The 20876-nt window shown below is 42.6% G+C and overlaps 1 protein-coding gene across 1 annotated transcript in view; it reads left to right on the forward strand.

The window, feature by feature from the left end:
• The window catches only part of CFAP47 (cilia and flagella associated protein 47), a 757346-nt gene that overhangs the window by 224067 nt on the left and 512403 nt on the right, over positions 1-20876 (forward strand). Inside the window, exons 34-35 of the mRNA XM_014520638.2 lie at positions 10001-10098; positions 10408-10524. Coding sequence (XP_014376124.2) covers positions 10001-10098; positions 10408-10524 — 215 coding nt within the window. The remainder of the gene's footprint in view (positions 1-10000; positions 10099-10407; positions 10525-20876) is intronic.

The following is a 20876-nucleotide window of genomic DNA, read 5'->3' on the forward strand; positions in this document are numbered from 1 at the left end:
TTTGATCTTGGACGCTAGTCCTAGCTCTATGTGTGCCTTGGCTTTCCTAACAGCCCCCCTGCAGACCCGAGCAGTGGAGGTATACTCCTCTTTTGAGAGAGCCCGCCCCCCCCCTTCCACCGGGTGTACGCCGACTTTTTGGCAAACAGGCATTCCCAGATGTCCTTGGTGAGCCAGGGGGGCTTTTGGGCACTCTTGTCCCCCTTGCTTCTTGTTGGGATCTTCACCCTTTGGGCCCTGAGTATCGTCTCCTTAAGGAACGACCACTCATCTTGGGCACTAAGTTTTCCTGCCCTTGAGAACCCCAGCGCCTCTCACACCAATCTTAACTCATTGAAGTTGGCCCTCTTGAAGTCTAGGGCTACCGCCTTGCTGCAGGCCCTTGTCACCCTGCGCTGGATGGTGAGTTCCAGCAAGCGATGATCGCTATCACCCAGGTGGTGAAGGACCTGGAGCCCTCTTACCAAATCATCGCCTGTGGCCAGGACCAGGTCCACAGGGCATTTTCCTCTGGTGGGACTGTGCACCTCCTGGGTGAAGTGGAGATCCTGTATCTCAGCCAGGAACCTCCTGGAACAGTCTGACCTGGCTGACTGCTCCTCCCAGCAGATGTCTGGGTAATTTAGATCACCCATGACAACTACATCCCTTGCCTTAAGTGCCTCTGCAAGCTGGCCCAAAAATTCCTGGTCCAGCTCCTCCCCTTGGTTGGGGGGTCTGTAGTAGACCCCCACCGTTAAATCCCTCTCCCCATACAAGATACCCCCTTGTATCTTGACCCAGAGCACTACAGCTTGCCCCTCCTCTGACTCCATTTTGCTGGCAGAGGATGTGTATTGCTCTTTGACATAGAGCGCCACACTCCCTCCCTCCCTTCCTTCCTTCTCTATCGTGCCTGTAGAGCCTGTCATGGAAGACAGTGTCAAAAGCCTTGCTGTAGTCAAGGTATTCCAGGTCCACTGCTATCCCCTCATCCACAGAGCCTGTTACTTTATTGTAGAAGGAAATCAGATTGGTCAAGCATGACTTGCTCTTGGTGAATCAATACTGATTGTTTCTGATCATTTTGTTCTCTTTTAGGTGTTTCACAGCAGATTCCTTGGGAACCTGCTCCATGATCTTTCTGGTTATCAAGGTCAGGCTGACTGGTCTGTAATTTCCCGGATTGTCCTCCTTCCCTTTCTTAAAAATAGTCACTATATTTGCCCTTTTACAGGCATCTGAAATCTCACCCAACCTCCATGAGTTCTCAAAAAGGGTAGCTCATGGCTCCAAAATTACTTCAGGCAATTCCTTTGATATTTTGGGATGCATCCCAGCCAGCTCTGCTTACTTGAAAGTATCTAGCTCAGAGGCAGGCAATTACTTTGGCTGGAGAGCTGCTTAGTGAGGTTGGGTGAGCTTTCAAGGACCACATGGGTAGCCCCTTGACAGTTGCCTGGCCCCCTGGTCACCATCTTGGGACTGGAAGTACCGTCCCTAACTCCTGATTTTTGCCACCAGAAGTCCCTCCCCTTACCTCCCAGAAATACTCCTTTTGAGGGCGGTTGCCATCTTAGAACCAGAAAACCCCCCAAATTGTACGCTAAAAGTCGAACACCTACTATAACATTAAAATTTTATTACAAAAAATATTTTGTGTTTGCGTAGTGTAAATAGAGGTGATTGCATAATACCTCAAAAATAGTCTTAGTCTTGTATATTGTGTGTGGAGGGGGTGGTTGGGGGGGTGTATGGTGGGGTGTGTGTGTGCGTGCATGTGTGTCTGGTGGGGTGTAGGATGTGTGTCTGTATGTATGGTGGGGGTATGTGTGTGTGAGGGTTTGAGGGGGTGTTGCTGTGTGGGGGCAATATGGTATGTTTGGGGGTGTATATATGGGGGGTTGTGGGGGCAGGGTATGGGTTTGTGATGTTTGTGGGGTATGAGGGAGGGTGGGGGAGTTTAGGAACCCCCAACACACCGCACATGGCATCCAGCCCTGTAGGCAGCAGCAGCAAGTGGGGGTGCATGGCGTGCATATTCCCAGTGCAGGTGCTGGTGCCTGGTGGTGCGCAGTTCCAGTCAGCACTGCATACTGCGGTGAGGAGTACAGCCCCTGCGGAGTCACCTCTATTGCAGGGGTTCTCCTCTGCACATGGGCAGTCCCCTCACTCACATGGTACTGGAGGGAAGCTCCACGCATTGGAGCCAGTTGCCTTCACCACTCCCTGCTGCGCTGTTCCTGAGACTCTGCTGGAAGGAGCCCCTGCCCCTGCTTCCCCATGGAGGTGCCAATTACATCATAATTCTGTGGTTTTACTAGGACCTCCAATTCTTCCTATTTGTTCCCCATACTTCTCACATTAGTGTATAAAAATTACAAGTGACTAACCAACTTTCCTGTCCTCTTCTTGAGAACAGTGCTAAAGTTTCCATTATTGCTTCCTCTAACCAAGTTTTTATCCAGATCTCCAGGTTCTTTATTTACCACTGGGCTTTTGTCTCCACCCCCCCAGTGAACCTAGTTGACAGGTCTCCTCACTAGGGTTAAATGTCTGTAGGCAAAATCATTCTTCCCTCCCTTCATCAGGTGGACCCTATCTCTTCCCAGCAATCCATTTTTCTGGAACACTACCCCACAGTCAAAGAAGCTATAGCCATCTTGACTTTTAGTTTTTGTCTGGTAATATTGCATAAGCAGAGGGAGGCAGTATTAAAGGTTCATATACAGCTGTAACGAATCTGAAAATTCTTAACATTTTTTTTTTTGTTCTCAGATATTGACTAGGTTGTCCTTTTTCACAAACACAGGAAACTGACTTTTATGAGTAGCATACCTTCAGTGGAAACCTTCATAGTTTTTGAAGGTTACCCAATTTGTCATAGAGAGAATTTCAGGATTTCTTTATAATTTTTGGTGCTCATATGTTGGTAACTCTGTCTCCCTCGCTCACTAATATATTGCCCTTCCTCTTTGAATCCCTCTCAAGATTTAGCAATTTTCACTACTTTATAGTTTTTTTTCCAGTCTACTTTCAGACCTTTGACTTTGGATGGGCTTTGAATCTAAGCCATTTCCCTCCCCTTTTTCACCTTGGCCATTTAAGTCCCATCTAAAGACATTTCCTTTTCAATACCTCCAGGTAAATTGCATTATCCATTTAGGGGAGCAGGGAACCATTCTTATCCATGTCTTTGGGTCACTGAGTGAACCTTGTTATCTTTTTTGGTACCTTGGACTGAAAATTTTTCAGGACTGAGATTATTTTAACCTTTTCCTGTATACTGTTGAATTCATGAATGCAGGGTTGGTGCTTTTCAAAAATATTTCTTTGACAATATCAGAATTTAAGGCATTTTAAATTGTTTACAGATCCATTTTCAGTTGAAGGCAATCACTAACTTGAATTTGACTGCTTAATGCTTTAATTTGTTTTAATTAAAAATATATTTATTTAATATAAGTATGTGCCAAACTAAATACCTTAAGTTGCATAAGGGGTGTGTGAGGATATTGTGAATCACTCATTTTTTAGCTTAAATGTTTATGATGAAGCTGAACAAACAAGCAAATATGCTTTCCAGATATCATGAGACAGTTACCAAAGGTAAATTCACTCTGGTTTCAGAGAAATGGTACCAGTGTTCCCATTAACACATCTTCGGAACAGCTCTCATGTTTATTTTTGATGGCCCATGTCTTTGGTGACCATGTCATACAGTGGCTACTGTGTTTTTCTCAGACTGAATATAATAAATATTGATATGAAAAATGGGTACAGCCAATGGGCTCTGTGATACTTTCTGACATGACATTTACATAAATCAAAGTTAAGAATCTTTATGGTGTTCATTAGTACTTTTTAAATTGCCAGACTCAGCAGTGGAATCAAAATATAAAATGTTCAAGTATATGCTTAATCAAAATAGAAATGTCCTGTGCATGAGTTTTGATGTCCATTGTTTATCAATACTGAAACTCACTAATTACATATAGAAAATTTAATTATATCAGAGCATCTAGTTTTCAGCTTTTATGCTAGACCTTTTATGTTATAATTAGAAATAACTACTTTAACATTTTGTTCTCTAGATAATTAGTTTATTCCAAAGTATTTTGCCTAAGTAAATTGCTTACTATTAAAAGATTAACTATTTGCAAGACATACTTCTTAACATACTTTTTCAAAAGAAAACCATGAGCAAATGTTTTAATATAATTTAGAATATTCCAATTTTATAATAGACTCCTTGAAGCTATATGAGGTCTACTGATAAATTATAAATGTAACTTGAGTAAAGTAAGATTAAAAATACAGTGTAACTCACAAATGAAGAATTCATATTTGTAACAGAACATGGGAGGATGATGTAGGCATAAAAAAGCAAAATACATAATACCCATGTAAGTATAAATAAATTGGAAGAAGGCACAGTTTGCATGAATTGCTAGAAAAATTAAGGGTGCTGACAGATGTGGGGAAAAATGTGCTTTACTGTAAGCAGCACTGCGATACTTTAATCTGGCTCAGCAGTGTCTGTATAAATCGGGCGCTTCAGTGGAGCTTTGGTACTTTTTAGCTAAAGCTGGTCCAATCAGCTATTAGTTAAAAGCCCCCCAAAAGCCCCACTAGTATTGTGTGATCTGTACAGACATTGGGAAAGCCAGGTCCAACTAATGCAATGCCCCTTCTGGGCCTGTGCTGGGCTCAACGCCAAGTTTAAAGTAAAGCACCATTTTTTTTCCCCCCCGCCACGTCTGGAAGCAGCCTAAAATGGTAGGGAAGGCATTAAAGGGCCATGTAAATAAATGTGCTAATATGCTAATGCGCAGTAGGATAGGCTACTGTGCATTAAGTTTCACTAAAAAAGTGTGTACTTGGGCTACTGTGCATTACCGTAGCCTAATGTGCATTCATTTAGTACCTCATATTGGAGGTACTAAATTTAATGTGCATTAGTAAAAACTCATTAATGCATGTGTAGACGTGCCCACTGAGAGAGTTTTCTGGGCCCAATAGTAATAAGATTGAAAAGAAGAGGGTACACTTTTGAAGTTACAAATAATCTGGGATATGATGGATCGAAGTGAGTTGTTTTTAGTTCACATTTTTAAGACTGATTGCTGAAATTTTAAAGTTATTGCATTACATCTTTATTTTAAATAACTCTAAGCAGGCTGTCGGTGCATTCATTACCAGATGGATTGAGCATCTTATATAATGTGACTACAGCTGGTCAAGGTTTTTCATATTCTTGATTCTTCTTGATTTTAGTTTTTCTTAAAACAAACTACATTTCATGTGTATTCAACATGACAAATTCAAATTAAATTGCTTTTAACCACAAAATGCCATTTTAGATCAAAGAAGAATTTTTTTGTTTTGAATTAGTTTGAAACGTCTTAAGGAAAATAAAATGTTCAGTTCAAAATGAAGTGTTTTTTTTTGCATGTTTTGTTTTTCATTTGAACATTCCAGAGAACAATTAATATTTTGGCCAGTTCTAATGGTATGAATAAATGCAGAGAATTACTCCTTTTTGTATACTTGAACACCCAACAACTAGTTTCCTCACATGCTTGAACTCTAGGGATTGTTACAGGAAAAAGGAATAGCGGTAGAAGAAAGAGGATGGTTCAGAGAAAAAACTAGTTATGCCACTGTTTTCCAGTCTAGTGGATGTTAATCTTTATGTCCAAAGTTGTATCTATTAAAATCTATTAACAGATTTGAATGTTGAGTAGGTGGGCATCAAAATCAGTTTAATTACAAGTATACATAATAATAAACACTTTAACATGTAGTACAGTAGATTATCATATGTACAGTTACTTTTTTTTCCCCTTGTGCTTAATTATTAATACTCTGTTTACTTTCTTCTGCCATCTTTCTTTTAAGTGGCTTTTTTTTCTTTTAAGTTGGTACACAGCAAATTGTTTATTATGGCAGTTAAGGAAATTATCTCAGGGTTCCCTGTTCAAATGTCTTTGGCTGCGCATAATAGTGTGATGATTTTGGTGCTTAAGTCAGATCAAACAACATCTTTATTCTCACATCAATGAACATGAGCAAAAAATGAAAAAGGAGGTCTTTCAACTGATTGTTGCTGAGGAGTATGCCAAAATAGCAGGTCATAAATTTGATCTTACATGTACAATATTTTTGTTCTTGATAGCACTGAAAAATCTCTTTAGCGTTTTTCTTGTCACATGAGCACTAAACAAGTACATTTCCTACAGAGTTGTTTTTTTCCCAAATGACCAACCTTTTAAAATATGACAGACATATATTCAGCAAATAAGAATCCCTGTACAAGTTTTTTTTTTTTTTTTTTTTTTTTTTTTTTTTAAATGAGTCTTTTAGACTTAGGTGTCAAAAGCAGTTTTGGATCACTAATGGAGGACTTGGTTGTTCCATAAGAATCTTATACTTTTGAAGTCAGGAACAAGATAATCTTGACATTCTAAGTGACATTTGTCTTGATCTAAGTATTCCTTTCTCCTTCATGAAAATTCAGCTTTTAAAATACTTTATACAGTAAAAGCTCTGTTATCCGGCATGGGGAGGGGGAGGGGGGATGCAGGGGATGCAGTGTGCTGGTTATCTAAAAATTCTGGTTATCTGAGAGTTATGCTATCAAGGAATACAGCGCCATACTTGTAGTGCAGACAAGGTTCTTTGGGTGAATCTGATATCTTTTATTAGACCAACTTAAATAGTTGGAAAACAATTATTACTTGTAGTGTAAATTTTCAAAGAATTAGTGTACAGTACATTACGGTATAACATACTGTATAAAGAATAAAATAGTATACAGGTACTCACTAATGAAGTATTAATAAAGCAGCTCTGGAGTGAAGAGAAATCCTGAGTCAGTGATGTACAGTACACTTAAATGATCTAGGTGTATGCCATGTGCTGCCACTAGTGTGCTACATATAACTTTAAAGTACAGTACACTTAACACTATACTTATAACTAAACTTGTAACACTTATAACTAAAACTATTTACACTACTTTACTGTACATAATTTACCACCTCTTTGGAGATTCAGTCCCAGTGCTGGAAATTCTGGTTAATAGAGTATTGTGGTTAGTAAAATGCTGGATAACACAGCTTTTACTGTATATCATAAAATATTTCTGAAAAGAGCAGCTTTTCTGAGAAATAATACTGCATAATTTACAATCAAATTACCTACCTGCTTTGTGGAAGCAACATCCAAATATTAATGTACTGATTTCATCAGTCTATTCTAATTTAATATCAGGATTCCAATTCTGGGTGTACATTAACAACAGTTGAAGACATTGCAAAATTCTTTCATGGCAAACAAATGTATAGTTTGGGATTTGATAATATATTTGCTAGAAAAACATTTTTGCTTGTTTAAAGTAAAATATCTGCCAGAATATTCGTTCTTTAACTTTAGATTGATAATTTAAATACATTTACTTTGCACTAGTACACAGTTTGATATGGACATTTAATATCTAATGAGTTAGTCATTGGTAAGAACTTCTTCCTGCTTCTTAAGGCTGGAGCATGATAATTGCAATACCTGCAGAATTTACATTACCATGTGACCTTCTAAATCACCGGTTTAGTATAAACTCAGTAATATTCAATCAAACTTATATATGCAACTATTGTACCTGGGAATTTTTTTTTCTTTCTGATGACTGGCGATGAAGCTTTCTATGTATCATCGTATTGTGTTGCATCATATAGCAATCCTGCAGAGCTAGTTCCAGCATGGCAAATTTCAGGAACAGGAGTGGAGTCTGATGGCTGCTATAGATACCGGGTTTTCTTGTCTTCCAGAAAACAATTTATGTAACAGTTTGGTCAATTGGCCCTGCCTGCAATGCTCCCTACTTTGGGGATCCTATAGCTAGAGTTGTTTAAAAGGCCCAGTATTTTGCAGTATATGGATTCAAAACAAAGGATTTTGTGATATGAACTAAAAGAGGCAACTTAGAGTCAGACAGAATAGGTCTGACCTGGAGACCACTAGAACTGTAGCTAAATGATGCCTATGTAAAATAAATGTAATTTGAGACATATGAACTATATGTGAATTGGAGAACAAATTAGCAGTAATTTAACCAAATGTAACTTTGTAAAAATAAAATACAAATGGTGTACCAAACACTTGGATATGGCTTGCTTTTTGTGTAGATATATATCAATACTTATTGCCCAAAGTATTTCAGATATATTTTTTTCCAATTGGTTAATTTTGTCCTTCATTATACGGTTTAAAAGCAAAAGCCTACGGTGGTTGCTAAATATTTTAAACACAGTGTTTCATATTGAAGTTATGGAACATAATTGTCAATTAAGAAATATGGGGAACATTAATTGAGTGATTATTTTTCACAAAAGCAGAAGGAAAACAAAAATAATTCAATTCTGTGAGATTTTAACAGGCAGCTATTGAAACAAAGATAAAATGAACTGTTTAGTTTTACAGGAACAAACTATTAAGTTTAATTTACATAATACTTGATGAATTTGGGTGAAATAATTTAAAGAGGATTTTTTTGTTTGTTTTACCTCCCCTCCTTCCCCCAAACATTCTGGACATATTTAAGTCACTTTACATATAGGTATTCAAATGTGTTGTCTTGAATAATGAAACATTTTTACTGTAAAAACACCTGATGTGTGAGGTAAAACTCAATATATAAATAGTGGCTATGTAACGTAATGCAACACAATGGAATGTAGTATACATTTATAACATATAAAGTTGTGTGTATGTGTTGTGTACATGTAGATACATAACCCAGCCACTTAAGAACTACTAAATAATGAATTAAGGCCTTACTTACAATCATAGAACAGTAGGGTAGAAGATCATCTAGTCTAAACCCGTGCTCAAGGCAGGATTGTCCCTGACGAAATCATTTTAGCCAAGTGTCTGTTCAAGTTGCACTTAAAAATATCCAAGGATGGATATTCTACAACTTCTCTGGGAAGCCTGTTCTAATGCTTAACCACCCTCGTAATGAGAAAATTATTTCTAGTATCCAACCTAAATTTCCCTGGCTGCACTTTTAAGACCATAGCTCCTAGTCCTGTCTCCTGTAGCCATGGGATAGTCTTCATCCTCCATATGAATACCTTTTATGTATTTGAAGACTGTTTTAAAATGCCTTTATAAATTTTAGGGTGCCTATACAATATACAAGGTCCAAACTTGGCTACCTTTTATCCCTGCTACTTCAGTGCCCTTTTATTTTGTTTAAAGCAATATCCCACCCATGCCACAAATACAAAGCATTAATGTAACAGGGGGTCCCTAACTCCTATTACTAGAGGTGAGTGAGTTCAGTGCTTATAGAGGGAAGGCTGTAGGGTACAGCTTTCAAGGGAAGCTAACTGTAAAGCTGGGAGCTTGCTAATGAGAGAGACAGATGACAGGTGAAGGCCATAGGGGAGCAAGCTTCCAAAAAATTAGCCAAGTGATTCTTAAAAAAAAAACAAACCAAAAAAACACCCCAACTCCTGAACCTGGGCCTGATGATCAGAGGTGTGGCTACCAGAAGCAGGTGGGGCTTAAGAGCCATATAAGCCTGGCTTTTGGGAGGGAGCTGTAGTCTGGCCTGAACTGTATTAGCTAAGAGCACTCCTTGCACTGAGCTGAGAAGCAGTACTGGAGACTGGAAGAACTGTGAGTAGGTTCAGTTGATGCAAGCCAGAACTAATTAGGAGTCTTCAGAAGCCTAGGAAAAGGGGACAGCAACCTAGATGTGAGTAAGTGGGTTAACAAGTGCACCTTGAATAGACACTGTTAAGAAGTGGGTAGAGACAGCCTGCCTGAGAGACTGAAGAATTTTATTTTGGGGGCCAGAATAAGGATGGTGCAGAGGGTGAGAGAGCCCTCTGGCCTGTGTTGAGCGGAACAGAGTACATGCTGTAATGTGTCATGGATCTGTGAAATCATGAGTTAATCACCCCTCAAGAGAAGGGGATAATTCTAACTTATCCCTTCATATCATTTCATATAGGTGAAGTACCACCTGTGAGATGGATAGTGAATTTTGACAGAGATCTCTTAGATGGTCTGGTATTGGCAGCACAAGTGGCAGCTTATTGTCCATATTTGGTAAGGTTTTTATTTAAGAATAAGAATATCTTATAAGTGTTCTTTATAACTAGAACAGCGTTTATTCTAAGAATTGATAACTATGTATGGGTTCCACTTCAGAAATAATGGCTTTCATTAATTGAAAAACATAAAGATATACACGTCAAGCCTTGAATATGCATATTGGAGATTAATCTGTTCTTTTTTTTTCCTTTGAGTATAACTTAATTTCACATGCTGAGATCTATCTTCATAAAAATATTTAATACATTGGTATATAGTAATTTTCATCAGTAGAATACAATGGGTTTTTTTCCTTCTTTCCAGATTTCAACTCATTTTGTTAATATGTATACCAATCCAGAAACTCCTGAACAGTGTCTGCACAATTGCTTGATACTCGTGAGTGCTTTTCGTGTTGTGAGCCTTGACATAGATATACAGGTAAATGGCTTTATGTGATACGTGCTTATATACATTTTGAATATTTCTGTTGCATGTTATAATGCTGATGATACTTAATTTATTAGTTCAGTAAGAATGAGTTGAGTGTCTTATTAATATTACTGAGACTCCAAAAATAAATTATAGGAACCTAAGGCCATACATCTAGCAATCATGAATATATTTTTAAAGGTTATGCAAAAGTGCCTAATGATGTAGGCTTCTGAATTACTCAGACTGTGTGAGATTCAAACCTATGTTCTGAATCACCTGGAAAAGGGCCCAGAACTTTCTTTCACATGCTATGCAAGGTACCTTAACATGCCTGTTTTTGAGTTGGTGGGGGGTGTGTGTGTGTGTGTGTGTGTGTGTGTGTGTGTGTGTGTCTCTCTCTCTCTCTTGCCCTTTAACTTTGACACCTAATTCTATCCTTGTTGAAACTGATATGTATGTGTCCATGGAAAGTTCTGGATTTGACAGATTGGTGTTATCTGAGGAATATCTGAATTGTTAGAATATTCTTCACCAATTTATGGGGTAGAAATGGGAATCAAGTGGTTTGGTGTCAGGTACTTTTATTTAACAACTGCTTAAACTGAGTCTTGAGAAACCAAGAAATGATAAGCCATATTTCAGTTGTTTTGCTTAACATGCATTTAGGGAAGTGACTCTTTTGGAGTCACATGGGGTGCATATACATGGGGGATATGAGATTGTGTTAAAAATGGACACATGATTTAACTTAGCTTGCCCAGGTGTGGACCTTATACTTAGATCCCTAGTTAGGTCAATCTAAGTGTGATCTGCACAGAAGTTTAGGAGAGTTAGATCAGTCTAAAAATGGCTGACCCAATCTAAGTTAACCCTACTTCAGATGTACACTTACTTTATATTCGGTTGGCCATTTTTAGATTGATCTAACTATTCTGAACTTCCGTGTAGTTCTCAGCACAGCTCCCAGAGCTGGGAAAACCCATCTGCTGGCCCCAGCTCTGGGGCTTTGCTTTTCCTATTTCCTCCCTGGTACCAGACTATTTTTAGCTTTCCAGCCCCTCAACCCCACCTCCCAGATGGACAACTCCCTCCCTGTGGACCAGCCAGATTTTCCCCCTCCTTCCTAAGCCTGCCACCCTCACCCCATCCTGCCAGCTGCTTCTGATGCCAGTTTTTCAAGCATTTGTTAATGCTGGGAGCTGAGCAAGTAAGTCAGGGTGGGGGGAGGGGCAGATGGGCTAGGGGAGGTTTAGTTCACCAAGGGGGATGTTTCTCTGGAGGTGGAGGGGGTTTGGGGGCTAAAAATAGACCTTGGTCCCAGGTGATGGGGAATGGAAACCCCCCCATGAACTGTGAGCCCCCCTAATCCTACCCAACTGTCCTGGACCCCACCAACCTTCCTCCCTCCCCGCCCCCGATCCTACTTGCCCACTGATGCCCCTCCCTACTAGCCCCCCCATCCTGACTTATGTTAGATCAGGTGGTCATTTTTAACTTGAACTAACCTCTCCAAATGTGTCTATACACCCATAGGGTTCTTTCTCAAGCTATAGGGAACACTGCTTAAAGATAAGTTAAAAAAAATGCAATTCGAATTCATAACTAATGAATTATTAAGCTAAGGAAAAAAATAAAGGAAACAATAAGCTGATAACAAAAATAGCTACTTCAATTATGATTTCTTGTATGTCTCTCTGGAGTCTTTTCAAGTTTTAGCTTTATACATTTTAGAATGGGGCTGCCTTTCCCAGTACTTCTTTTCTAAATAATTCAAGACCAAAATGTGTTTTCAAAAGTAATAGGAATTTTTTTTTGTATCATAATATACTCAAAGAAGGTTTTAATCGTAGGTTTAGCTTATTCTCTTTATCATGGTTTGTAAATAAAGCTTATAAATGGACAAGTTTAATGATCCTAGCTAAGTCCTATGATACCAAAGAAAGAATTTAAATTTTTTAATCTTGGAAGAAGCCAATCAAGCAGGTGTCTCAATCCAGGCAAGCTAATGAATGTTTAGAATCTTAAGATGTATGTAAATGACCACAGGAGACATTGTACAAAGATATGCCAAGTATGCTTTGTATGGGCTAGCTATTAGTGAGGTGCTGTGCCAGTAAGTAACTTTTTAATTTAGGATTCTTAATATCCATTAATTTGCTTATAGGAGGAGGCATAGATTTCCTGGGAGTTTTTAATTATCTTGAATTCTTCATTTAATAAAACTATTACTTCAGGCACTATATTATAGTGCTCAGAGTGAGTAATAATTATATGAACAAACCTTTTTCAAATTCAATAAGTGTAGATTAATTTTAGTAATCTAATGTAGGAATGGGTTCTGAGAAAAATGAGGCAACTGCCCCTGTCCTAAACACAGCAAAAGATTTAGCATGATGTATGAGGCTAAATTCATAATAGCCTGTATATACATGCACAGGAAGTTTTACCAAAGGCATGAATAGCAAGAAATGAAGTAAGAGAAATTCAAACTGAACAGGAGATACAAATTAGTAGCAGTTAGGGCCAGATTCTGTTCCTCTTGTTGTGCATCTAAAGGTGTATTTACATATGCAATTAATGTGTAGTAAAATAAGACACATTAAGCTTTGCCTGGGAATACATCTACACATATGCCTTGTCTGGTGCAGATTTGTGCCCAGCAGGAGTACTTGGGTCCAGGGATGCTTCTGCCCTGCTCTGCCCCCTTGCAGCAGCCAGGGGGAATTCCCAGGCAGCTGGTGCTGGGTCCTGGTGTTAGGGGTGCTCTTTAAAAGGCTGCCCTTCACCTTGTTTCCTTGCCATATGCTTCTCTGGCCTGGAGCAGTCTGCAGCCTGCTGGCATCTCTCTCCAGGATACTGTCCCCAGAGCCTGTGTCCAGTGCACCAGCACCAATGACCAGCACAATGGGCTTCTGCTTGCTGCTGTGCTCTGTACACTGAGCTCTGCAGCTTTAGTGACCACCACCTGCCCGAGGTGGCCCTCAACACTGTCCACCCCACGCTGCTGCACAGCCAGGCGCAGGGCCTAGCTTGTAGCCTGCTGCCCCCAGGCCATTGGCCATTGGCCTGTGGGCCACTTCCTGGACTCTGGCAAGGACACTGACAATGCCAGCATGGCATGACAGTGGTGCTGTCCACAGGCTCCTGGGGCTCTGGCTTCACTGCTTCTGGGTTTGCCCCACTAGCCAGGACTGGTGGCATTGTGTTGTTCAGCACACCTGGGATGACAATCAGTGAATGGGCTCCTTCTGGATGACCCTAGCTACGTTCCAGGAGCTACTCCACCAATTCAGCCTGAACGTGGAGCAGCAGCCTACAACAATGTGCCCTCCTTTCTCCACAGAGATCTAGGTGGCCATCACCCTCCTCAAGCTCACTATCCTGCCAGCCTGTGCCACATCAGCCACCTGTTCAGTGTGAACAAGGGGACTGCTGGGGAGGCTGTCCTGGAGATCTGTGGTACCATCCAGGACATGCTGGGCCACACCATGCTCTGGGTCACCAACCCCCTGGAGGTGGTAGGTGATACACTGAGGAAAGCTGGGGGCTTGGAAGCCTATCAGGGCTCTAGATGGGACACACATCCCTGTCCGTTGCCTGCCTGAGGTGGACCACCCATACTACAGCTGACAGGGCTTCTGCTCAGTTGTGCTGCAGGCCATGGTGGACCACTGAGATGCCTTCAAAAACATTTGTGCCAGCTGGGCTGGCAGCACCCATGACGCCTAGATTTCTGGAACTCCACCCTGCCAGCCTTGGTGGAGAGTGGCTGCTTTGCACCAGGTGTCCTGGACCTAAAGCTGGGTGACATGAATATTTCACCCCTCCTCATAGGAGACCCTGTCTACCTACTGCTGCCATGGCTCATGTGTCCCTATACTGGCCAGCTTGGCATGTGCCAGGCAGACTTCAACAGGTGCCTGGGCTGGAGCTGCATGCTGGTCAAGTGTGCCCTCAGCTAATTGAAGTGATGCTGGTGCACCCTTAGCTCGCACCTCGAGTTCACTGAGGGTAACATCTCCTGGGTCGTCACCACAGCCTGTGTGCTGCATGACATCTGCAAGACCTGGGAGAAGCTCTTCCATGAGGCACAGCAAGAGGAGAACACCTGGCAGCAGGATTGCCAGCTGGGGCAGCAGTGGCAATGATGCCTTCCCCACCATTGAGGCCCTGGGTGGGCCATGTACCTGACAATGGGGCCAGGGCATGATATGTGTGAGGCAATGGTGCATCACCTTCTCCTTCACCCTATGCAGTAGGGTGCCTGGGCAGCCAGCCATGGATCCCAGGCCCACAATGCACTCCCTAGACAATGCCCACTGGGGACAGTTTCCAAACACCAATCTTTGTTTCCCTCCCCAACAACAGACTCACTTCTACCATCCCTCTCCAACAACAGACCTCATCCCTCACCCCAATGCCCACCAACAATAAAGCAGTCTTTTCCCTGTGCAACTATGTGCAATGTGGGGTGTGAACTCTCATGGGGAACAGTGGGGTGGATTTACCTATGGCGTAGATCCCGGGGAGACAGACCCGGTACACTGGCCTCTGGTGGTACCATCATAGGTGCAGCTGCTGCAGAGAGGCCAATGGGCTGGGGGCTTAGCTAGGGGTGAGGGAGTCACGCATGCATAAGTGTCCAGGGAACATGGTAAATTGGCCAGCTGGGCCCTGCCACAGGCAACTGCTGGCCAAGCCCTCTGTCCCCACTTCCACAGTGAGGGCAGATGGACCGCTTACCACTTGCTACAGGCAGCCTGCCTTCCCCATCCCCTACCCAGGCTGGACCACACTGACTTCCCTCCTTCTCCACCCTGTAGGCCAGACAGTTTGCTTCCATGCTGCTGGGCCTGCAGTGCCTGGGTTCTGGGTATGAGGGGCTCCCACCCAGCTGGGATGTGGAACTGGTGATGCCCCTCCCTCCCCACAGCGGCCCTCTTCAGAGAGGCAGTCCAGACCAGAGCCCCAGCCACACGTGGCCTGTGCCCCTGCTGAGAGTCCCCCGGGTGTGCCATGATGAGCTGTTTGAGCACACCAAGGGGTGCCTGACCTACTACACTTTGCTGATAATGATCATCATGGTGCCCCAGGCGCAGCTGAGAACCTGGTGCAGGGCCCCAAGCTTCAATGGTGCCCCAGGCAAACCTGCAAATCCCTGCAATGTGCATTATCAGCTGGAGGGTTATCTCTGTCCTCTCCAGCCCTGACCCCCATGGCCAAGGAGATGGCTGCTATCATAGTTTCTCTGCATGTGACAGATCCCTTACTGGGAGGCTGCTAGCCCCTCAATAAAGTTCTGAATTGCCTTCCACCTCCCTGTGTGGTGGGGAAACTCTGCTAGGCAGAGGGGTGCTCAGCCAGGCAAGGCAGGAAGGGGAGAGAAGGGGGGGGACCCTGGTTCCAGGCATACAACCCAGAGGTGGGCCAGTGAGCTGGCTTGGGCATGGATGGCTATGGCGTCCTCTTAACTCCCAGTTCTCCTCCTTGTGGGCCTTCACCTTCACCTTCATGCAGCACTGGTGGCCAGTTTGCTTGTGGTTGCATTCTTACATGCGTTCTGCCATCTACACATAGATATGCACATTTGACTGGGTGGCCTGGCCAAACTGGTACTGTACCTCCAGGTTGCCCTGGACTGCGATGAGGTCTGTAGTCTCCTGCTTGGTCCAGCTGGGGCCCTAGGATGCTGTCTCTGGTGTCTGGGAGGCTGCCATGGCAGCCTCAGGGGCTTGGTCCAGCTGGTGCCCTAGGACACTGTCTCTGGTATCTGGGGGGCTTCCAAGGAGCCTCAGGGGCTTAGGCTGGGGCTCTGGGTGCCAGCTTGGCTTGGTATGTGCCTGCAGCAGAGGGGCACAATGCACAGGCTCTGAGGGGCAGAGCTGGGGTCTGTGGGATTGCTGTGGCTGCCACGTGCCCCGACTTGTGGGACACGATGCTCAGGGCAGGCCAGGGGTCTGGAGATCAGCCAGGTACAGCCAAGAAGCTGTCCTTGCCACGTGGAGGAACTGCCAGCCATGTGGCTATGCCCCAAGCAGGAGGCTTGCTCCCCTGCTGGCTGGGCTGATGGCGCACTTTGTGCTGACATTAGTGCCTATACACGCACTACTGCACATTAGCTAATGTGCTGTTTATCTAGTACTTGTATTTTTTGGTACTAGCAAATGGCACATTTGACTAATTTAATGTGCAGTCAGTCCCGCACACATGTAGATGGTGACACTTTACTGCCTATTAGATTAAACTAATGTGCATTAAAGTGTCTTGTGTAGACGTGCCCTAAGTGTACTTAAGTGTGATTCTCTTCCAGCCTGTTAAAGCCCTGAAAATCCATTAATGCTTTTTACAACACACTGTCATCTTACCTTTAAGATTGGGCCTCTAAAAAGTAGCCAAGTAGTGCAGGACTTGCACATGTTGTATTTTAACAGTTTTTCAGGGGCTTGAGCAGGATAGAACAAAATCACACTTAGGTACTTAAATCCACATATGTGTGTTGTAAGTGGAAGAGAACTTGGCTTAAGGGCTTCCTTCCATTCTCCGCCTTTGGTATTAATAAGATCATAGAAAATTAGGGTTGGAAGGGACCTCAGGAGGTCATCTAGTCCAACCCCCTGCCCATAGCAGGACCATCCCCAACTAGATCATCCCAGCCAAAGTTTTTGTCTAGCCAGGTCTTAAAAACCTCCAGGGATGGAGATTCCACAACCTCTCTGGGTAACCTGTTCCAGTGTTTTACTACCCTTCTATTGAGAAAAAAAATCCTGATATCTAATCTAAACTTCCCTTGCTGCATCCTCGTTCAAATCACTCTTGTTTGATAGTTTGTTCTGTCATGGTATCTGATAAAATGAACTCTTGCTCACAGAAGTGTATGCATGTCTGATTCAGTACCTATAAAGTATAACTCTACCTTGCCTTCTGCCTCACTTCAGACTAACATGGCTAACTACTACTTCTCTCTTCTTAGTTAACAATGTTAAAAGAAGTTTCACAGTGATAACTCAGTTTTGTAGATGGGAAGTTTAATGATCAAAGATGAAATTACCTACTCAAGTTTATACAACCAGTCAGTGTCTGGGCAGGGAACATAAATCCGATCTTTTAATTATGGTACTTTAATGTTAATTCATGCTCTTACAATACTTTAAGACTTACAAAGTTATGTAAATAGACATAAATATTTGAATAGATTTATTAGAATTTGTAGAATGTTTATTTCTAATGGTGCTAATCCTTCATAGATCCTTCTCTTTGGTAATAGTAGTAGACCAAGTAATACATGAGCTAGTTCAGCAACACAGTTCAACTCACTGCATTTGCTGGTATCATTTTGTCTCCTAAATTCAATAGGTTAACGTATTCCAACAGCATCCAGAGGCTGCTTCACTACATCAAACTATTGCTGCTTATGAACTTTCATGGCAGTTTTGTATTATTTGAGGATGGTGATAACTGCAAAATGCAGCCATTATTAGGTCTGGAATGGATGAGGTTTTCAATCAGTTTCTGAGAAGAGAATCTGAGATTCTGTAATTACTAAGAAGTTCAGCTGACTGAAGACCTATAGCCTCTAACTCTACATTTAAATGATTCATCTGTTGGGGAGGTCAGAGCATCTTAAAATAAATCCTTCTTTTGGCTCAGATTTGAGACTTAGTCACCATAGACAAATTACTTGTGAAGGAGGAACATCCTTCTGTTTCAATTTCCTAGTCATAAGTGACTGTAGTAGTGTGGACTGCGAAAGCAGAAGCTTTCTAGTTTTATTTACTGTACTCATAGGGCACTTTTACATGTGCTCTGGGAGTGAGGGGTGCAGTGCTTTAATTAGAGCAGCTCCAAGAGCTGCTCTGATTAAAGTGCTGCAGTGTCTTGTGTATCACTGTCCCTGTGCTTCAAAATGGTGGTGGTGGGGCAGAGGGAGGGGAGTGCTTGAACTAAAGCTCGTTCCACAAGCTGTAGTCCAAGTGCACCCACTGTCATTTTGAAGCATGGGATGCTGATACACGAGATGCGGGAGGCTGCTGGAGTGCGGTAATTACCACACTCCAGCAGACTTGATTAATCGAGTTTGCTCCAATGTGCTGTAATTACAGCATGTTGGTGCAGACTTGCTTAATCGAGTCTGCAAGAGCATGGGATTACTGGGCTCCAGCAGCCTCCTGTGTCTTCTGTTTCAGAGTCTAAAATATGGGCGACAGAAAGTGGCAGTCATTTAGTTTCTCTTTTCTAAATTGCCAGGGAGATAGTAAAATGAGGACGGGACAGGCAAATCGTAATTTCTCTACTGACTGCCTAACAAGTGAAGGGTGAGGTAATTTAAAGCTGGTATTTGTCGAAGTAGAAGGGAAGTATAATAGGAAAGCTAGCGGTAATTTAAGATATGGGCCAGAGTCTATTCTATAGAAAAGAAGGCAGGGGTGTTTGTTTACATGTATACTGGAATATGAAGCAGTAAAACTTGGTCATAATCTAGCTGTAAAGTTATTTATTCTGCTTGGTCTGCTTTCCCCATAATTCCTTCTGGGAAGGCACTCTTATCCACACTTTTTCATCCGACCCAATTTTAAGGAAAATCTTACAGAATCCTTGGACCTGTGGGACACTGAATATACAGACTGAACATTTTGTTTTTTCCCTGCCAATTAAATGATATAAGTGCAAATTCTTCTTCTATGTTACTGAAACAAGAATTTAAGGGCCTTGTCACACAGGATATTTAGTATATGCTAAGTGGAATGTTCTGCAGTATTCAAGTTAGAAGATGTTCTGAGCAGTTGCATGTTGATATTTACTGTGATCCTTATATGCAATCCTTACAATTCACACTCTGCTGCTAGAGGGCAGGCATACTGGCATGCTTTGCTAGAGAGTCTCTTTTGCATATTTTACAAAAACACCTGAGTGAAGACCATAGGCGACTGGTAGGGGATGCACAGGGGTGCATGTGCCCCACCTGATGGGGCCAGTGCCCCTCCTGACGGCCAACAATGATACTGTCAGTAGGACTGGCGTGCCCCTGACAGGGCTGCTGCCATCAGTAGCTTCTGCGGGTGCCCCCCCAGATTCAGTAGTAGTAGAACCAAGCAAATCTTTGCCCTGATGCACAGGCATGCCTTGATTTGGCAGCATGAGCTCCTGACCCTGGTGACGTGCTATTTTGAGAACGATGAGGCTACTTAATACACTCCCTGCCCCCTCCGCCTCCCCCCCCCCGCCACACACACATTCATACCCCAATTTCTGTTCTGTGCTGGTATACATTACCAGTCTTATCAGTACTCGGATCAGCTTAGCGGCAAGCCAACTTGATCACAAGTAGAAACCGGGCTTCTGCCGGTCCATCTTGTCGGATGAACTGCTGCTCCAGGATGACATGCAGAACAAGACCCAAAATTGATATGTTTCACCCCATCTTTTATAGCATTGTCAATTAACCCAGTCCTCTGGGCTTTTGCTGTGTTATCACTGTGTTCTTCCTTGAAGGTCGATTGCTGTTGTTCTCTCGCTGTTCTGGGGCAGATTTTTCTTGTTTTGGTCTTTTATCTGTCTGCATTCTTCAGCCAGTCTCCAGCTGATGTTTTTCTTTTCCACAGGCACACTTTCACCCATTCTCTCACACATACAACATACAAAGGTCGAGCATTTATGTCAAGCTACAAAGCAATACAAAATGGAGCAATACAAAGCAATTGCCAAAATTCTTAAGGCAATGCAAAACTCAAGAAAATACGTAAGATTAAAAGCAATAGGTAAAAAGTCTATTTGTATAACAATGGGTGCGGGGCAGCATCAGGTGACGTTTTAGTTAACATTTTGCTTTCTCTCCGGGCTTTACCCCCTCAGCCACTCCTTTACTTGTGCTCAGATATTCCTAAATAGGAGTTGTTGGCTGTGTGGTTTTTCATGTTTTTGCCCCAAATGCTGTCCCAGGAACTGGGCCCTAACTGTGTAGGTGACAGCTCTGTTGAGACCGCCCCTGACTACTAGTACATGGAATTCTACTTGCACTGATTGGCATCTTTGGACTGGCACAAAGGTAGCTCTCCAGAATCCACTAATACACCCCATGGATGCAGGATGTCCACAGTGGGAGGGGCAGAGAGGAGGCAGGCAGGGCAGGTGGAGAGCTGCTGGTACTATGCAAGGCTGTCAGGGGATGGTCCAGTGGATTGTGTTTCCATTCAGCACTTCGCATGCATTAATTAAAACTTAACTAGGCCATTGACCACCCTAACTGACCTAGGCACTGAGCCTTTCAAGCTGTAACCATGCAGTTGACCCGTGCAGTTTCAATGGTCCAAGCACAGTTGTTCCACTGATTCTACTTACTCTGCATTGTGTGACACAATGCC

The sequence above is a fragment of the Alligator sinensis genome, unplaced genomic scaffold, assembly GCF_000455745.1.
Source record: "Alligator sinensis unplaced genomic scaffold, ASM45574v1 scaffold243_1, whole genome shotgun sequence".
NCBI classification, from domain to species: Eukaryota; Metazoa; Chordata; order Crocodylia; family Alligatoridae; genus Alligator; species Alligator sinensis.